Source organism: Hylobates moloch, unplaced genomic scaffold (genome assembly GCF_009828535.3).
Source record: "Hylobates moloch isolate HMO894 unplaced genomic scaffold, HMol_V3 SCAFFOLD_662, whole genome shotgun sequence".
Classification (NCBI taxonomy): Eukaryota; Metazoa; Chordata; class Mammalia; order Primates; family Hylobatidae; genus Hylobates; species Hylobates moloch.
In genome coordinates, this window is record NW_026652937.1 from 1 (window position 1) to 5,484 (window position 5,484).

Genomic DNA, 5,484 nt, shown 5'->3' on the forward strand with positions numbered 1-5,484 from the left:
GAGGAAAGGAACCAGGCCTCAAGGGAGGGTGTGACTCTAACCGAGTCTGATTTGGAGGAAAGGAACCAGGCTTCAAGGGAGCCTGCGAATCTAGCTAAGTCTGAGTAGTAGGAAAGGCACTGTGCCTCAAGGGAGCGTGTGACTCTATCTGAGTCTGATTAGGAGGAAAGCAACCAGGCTTCAAGGCAGCCTGTGACTGTAGCCAAGTCTGATTAGGAGGAAAGGAACCAGGCCTCAAGGGAGCCTGTTACTCTAACTGAGCCTGATTAGGCGGAAAAGGACCAAGCATGAGAAAACCAGGCTGTGGAGGGATAGTGTTGAGGGCCTCATTACCAGGCTGAGAATTGAAAGCCTCCTCTCTGGGCTCTTCAGATATCAGAGCCTCTGTACCGGGCTGCATGGAAACAATTTATAGCCTCGTTTTCACGCTGCCTGATCTCATATTCTGTCTGCAGGGCAGCAGCGTTGAGAGGATGAGGAGAGGCAGGAGGGTCCAGGACCAATGGCTGTTGGTATGTTTCAGCTGAGTTTTGCTGGTTGGGGGAAATAAGTTCATTCAGGTCAGTTAAAAGATCATAAAGCGACAACGGGGGTGCTGTAACCTCTTGCGTAGGTGGTGGCGCCACAGGCATGTCAGAGTGGAAGTCCACCTGTGAAATTATGGTCTCAATTTGTGCAGTATCCTCAGGGGAAAGAGAACTGAGAAATCTTCGACCTCCTCAGGGAGAGGAAAGAGGGATCAGTCTCCATGTTGTCCTCCTGAGTCTGTAAGGAGTCTAGGACAGAGCGAACCAAAGCCCAGATTGACCAAATGGTGGGTGGAATAAAATGTCCCCCTTTATGAGCAATTTTGAATTGTTGGCCTATCTTTAAGTTCTAAAGTTCCCTCAGTCAGAAAACAAGGGCAAATAAGATTTACAACTGCAAATAGTTCAACTAACTTTTCAGTAGAAAATTAAACCCCTCCTTAAGAGTTTTTATAAAATTTAAATAAGCCGAGTACTTAGTACTGGCTTATACCATGGTGTCCCCAGAATACTCTGAGTGCTCACGCTTACCACCAAGCTTACTAACAGCAATCCTCAGGAATCTCTCATTTAAATCCTCCGCTGAATCCCGCACTCAGGGTGCAACTTCACACAGCGATGGAGAGCCCCACATCAGAGCGCCAGATGTAGGGTCCAGCCCCACAGGGTCGGTGGGTTTTCTCCCCATGTGCGGAGATGAGAGATTGTAGAAATAAAGACACAAGACAAAGAGATAAAAGAAAAGACACCAGGGCCCGGGGGACCACTACCACCAAGACGTGGAGACCAGTAGTGGCCCCGAATGCCAGGCTGCACTGATATTTATTGGATATAAGACAAAGGGGCAGGGTAAAGAGTGTGAACCATCTCCAATGATAGGTAAGGTCACGTGGGTCACGTGTCCACTGGACGGGGGCCCTTCCCTGCCTGGCAGCCGTGGTAGAGAGAGGAAAGAGAGAGACAGCTTATGCCATTATTTCTGCATATCAGAGACTTTTAGTACTTTCACTAATTTGCTCCTGCTATCTAAAAGGCAGAGGCAGGTATACAGGATGGAACATGAAAGCGGACTAGGAGTGTGACCACTGAAGCACAGCATCACAGGGAGACACTTAGGCCTCCAGATAACTGCGGGCTGGCCTGACTGATGTCAGGCCCTCCACAAGAGATGGAGGAGTAGTCTTCTCTAAACTCCCCCAGGGAAAGGGAGACTCCTTTTCCCAGTCTGCTAAGTAGCGGGTGTTTTTCCTTGACAGTGACACTACCGCTAGACCATGGTCTACTTGGCAACAGGCATCTTCCCAGACACTGGTGTTACTGCTAGACCAAGATGCCCTCTGGCGGCCCTGTCCAGGCATAAGAGAAGGCTCACACTCTTGTCTTCTGGCCACTTCTCACTATGTCCCCTCAGCTCCTATCTCTGTATGGCCTGGTTTTTCCTAGGTTATGATTGTAAGGTATTATTATGTTGGAATAAAGAGTAACTGCTACAAACTAATGATTAATGATACCCATATATAATCATGTCTATGATCTAGATCTAGTATAACTCTTCTTATTTTATTATACTGGAACAGCTCATGCCCTCGGTCTCTTGCCTTGGCACCTGGGTGGCTTGCTGCCCACACAGGCAGTCGTGCCATTCACTGAAAAGCAGAAGCCAAACGGAAACCAAAGCCTAATCAAGTGTTTTAAACACATCAGGTTTGAAATGCCTATGAAGCACCCAAGTGGAAATGCTGAGTAGGCAGCCGGGCTCCAGGTATCAATCTAGTCTGGGAACTGAGTTTGGAAGACACCAGCAAACATCAAGCCACCAATGAGGATTAGGTCACCTGGAGATTCCCCATTCTATAGAACAGAGGGCCTGAGACTGACATGGCCAACATTTACACAAGAAGTCTGCCGAGGCTCAATCCAGATCTCAGGCCAGAACTGTTAGGGCAAGAAGCTCCTTGCTTCTAAGAACAGAGCCTGGCCTGGTAGGTGCCATGCTGGTTCCCTGAGGATGACACCTGCTCAGGAATGAAGGCAACATGGACAAAGGTACCAGGCAAGGGACTGGACCCAGGGATACCAGACCCCTGCATCTTCTATACTTCCTCTAACACAGGTGGTCAGCACACTCTTCCACTCCTTATCCAATTTTATCAAAAATAGAGATTAGGGCAATGTGACAAAACAGCATTAAGCACCAAACCATTTGACAGGGATTCCTTTCAAAAGCAAAAACCAGTGTACGACTATATAGCTTCTCCACTAATCTTTGTTACCAACAGCCACTTAATCTAATCCTAAAGACTGAGTACAATATTCTTTCTACAATACTTTGAACACTCACTTCAATTTATAGCATAATTTCTAAATGTACCTCTCTCTCTCTTCTGAAAGAGAACATTTCATCAGAAAACGAATGGGGTCTTTTGCCTATCTGATGGTCTCACACCTTCACAACAGCTACAAATCCTTGGACCAGCCAGAGACAGACCAACTCCAGGGTTCTCTGACAACAGAAGTCCTGGAAACACTCTGCACTCAAAACAAACCCCTATACCACCCCAAGGTAGGGGGATTGTTTCAGGTTGGGGGAGAAGCTAAAAGAAATTGAACCTAAACTCTTCATCAGGAACGTCCAGAGTGGCTTTGGCTCTCCACATAGGGCGAGGCCTGCAGACCCTTCGGCTTTTCTTTCTGGTGGCTCCATCTACAGGTTCCACCTGGGCTGAATAAGCAGCTATCAGGGGGAGAGAAGCAGCATATGTCAGAACTGAATAATAACAGCTAAAATTACCTGTACAGTTATGTTTGCCCATAGAATTCTAACCACTTTGCATTAATTAACTGATTAATTCCTCAAATTTGTAAGGTTGATATTACTATCATCCCCCATTTAGAGAGGTTCAGTAGTTTGCAAAATGTGTTAGTACTACTATGTGGTAGATCCAGGATTTGAACCTAGCTGATCTGGCCCCAGGAATTGCACTCAAACTGTTATGGGATATGCCTTCATTGCTAGTAGAGAAAGCCAAGACACAAAGACATGAGGCAGCTTTCCCCAGCCCAGGAATAGGACCAACATAGGACCATGCTCTTTCCCACTCCTCTCAGGACCTCCCTGCTACTTCCCAGGTTGTCCTGGGAACAGGAGAGACAGGTCCACGCTTTCTGATTCCCTGCTCCCTCAGGCTTCCCTGAGCCCATCTCCTTCCCCCACCAGGCTTGTTGCTCTGGGCCTTCTTCCTTTCACCCCCTACACACTTCCTCCTTAAATTAGGCCTTCCTGAATCAACCAGTGGCTAGCTCCTCACCAGCTCTGAGAGCCCGCAGGGCCTCACGCCATTCGGCTTCCATCTGAGCCCTATAGTCTCCAAACAAGGAGTGCATCAGCTGCCTCTTCCGAGGCAGGGGCGTTCTTTTGCTACGCAGGGTTCGAATTGCTCCAATAGCCTGCTCTTCTGCGAATAAAAATAAAGGACTAGTGAACACCTCTATTACTGACCGCCTACCACCCCACCGCAAAGGCAACAACTCCATAGTCTGCCAGCACCTGCAGGCCAGGCAGTGCCACTGTTCACGTCCCCCAACTCTATAGAAGGGTCCCTTACTCTGTTTCGGGGTGGGTTTCTGCCTCTTGAGGCCCAGCTCCAGTTGCTCCACACACCAAGCCAATTCCTGGGCCAACTGTTGTGCCTGTGATGGATTTGGGGAAGCCGCTGTGAGAGGGCACTGGGAAACCATAGCCCCTGGCCCCATCCCATCCCCCTCCCCGCCTTAACTCCGCGGACCCCAGATCACACGTGCCCGTGGATTCGCGCCCGTGGATTACACCCCTCCCAACTGAAGCCCGCCCTTGCCTGGGCCTCAGCGCTTAAGGGAACTTCTTCTAGGGCGGGTTTCTCTGAGGCCTTCTCGCCTCCATTTGCCACAGAGGCCCTGTTCCGGGTTTTCTTCTTATTCTTTTGTTTTTTCGACGCTGCGCCGCCTTCATCGCCTAATGGGTGCGCTCTGGAGTCAGCGTTACTGCACGTAGGTTGCCCTGGGTAGAGACAGACAGTGGAAGGATTCCGGGCGCTGGAAACCTGGTCGGGAAGCCGGTGTCTGCGGGACGCGCAGGGAGTACCCGGGCCTGGGGCCGCCGCTGCCTCCCCAGCAAGATGTCCTAGGGCCTGAAGAAAGGGGGGGTAGCACGAGGGTCACCGAGAGTCGCCAACAGTGCAAGGCCCAGCCACCCGCGCGTCTTCTCCACACCGCTCACCGCCATTCGCCGCAGTCGCCACCGGAACTATGCGGGGCGCGGAGTCCGACGCCGAATTCCGTTCTCCAGGAACGCGCCTGCGACGCTAGGTTCCGCCGGGCGCGGGCGGTGGAGGGCGGGGCGAGGGCGGGGCGTGGCTGGGGCGGGATGAAGCTGGGGCGAGGCAAAGCTGGGACGGGGCTGGACGGGGCTGGGGCGAATCTGGGACGGGGCTGGGGCGAAGCTGAGACGGGGCTGGGGCGGGGCCTGGGGGTTCCGGGAAGAGGCTGAAGGGGGGTCTCGGAAGGACCCTTGTGAGCGAGTGCTTGCGGGCACTGACAACGTGCCCGGCACCTTTCCGGATAAAAGTCCAAAGCTCTCCACAAGGGTCTGTCCTCTCAAGTCTCACCTTTTGTTGGGGAGGGAAAAGCAAGTAAACAGCACATGAGCAGCTGTGGCGCAGGAGGGTGGTCGGCAAAGACCCCTGTGTAATGGGGAAGAGCGAGGGTCAGGGCGCGGTCGGTTGAGACGTGGAGGCTGGGGTGAGGTCCGAAAGTTGGGAGGGCCCCCGTCATGGGTTTACTTCCGTTCTAACGCAGTGGGAAATCGCTGCAAGATGTAAATCTGAAGAGTGGCATAATCGTAGACGTGTGTTCTGCAGATCTCTCTGCTCTTGTGTAATGAGTGGGACACATGGGGTGGAGGGACGTGGAGGGGTTTCAG

At 51.6% G+C, this 5,484-nt stretch overlaps 1 protein-coding gene across 1 annotated transcript; it reads right to left on the reverse strand.

Annotated features, from left to right (window-relative positions):
• Positions 1-1,261: 1,261 nt before the first annotated feature.
• On the reverse strand, positions 1,262-4,864 carry LOC116464436 (UPF0488 protein C8orf33-like). Its single transcript, XM_032147695.2, has 5 exons — positions 4,783-4,864; positions 4,382-4,693; positions 4,133-4,217; positions 3,836-3,982; positions 1,262-3,261 (listed from the first exon to the last, which is right to left on the reverse strand). The coding sequence occupies exons 1-5, from the start codon at positions 4,786-4,788 to the stop codon at positions 3,122-3,124; spliced, it is 690 nt and encodes a 229-aa protein (XP_032003586.1). The 5' UTR covers positions 4,789-4,864; the 3' UTR covers positions 1,262-3,121.
• Between the last annotated feature and the right edge of the window lie 620 nt (positions 4,865-5,484).

Coding starts and splice junctions, on each gene's coding strand:
- LOC116464436 (XM_032147695.2), bottom strand. Junction 4,218..4,381: donor CCTTAAGCGCTGAGGCCCAG/GCAAGGGCGGGC, acceptor AATCCATCACAG/GCACAACAGTTGGCCCAGGA. Junction 3,983..4,132: donor GAAACCCACCCCGAAACAGA/GTAAGGGACCCT, acceptor TTTTATTCGCAG/AAGAGCAGGCTATTGGAGCA.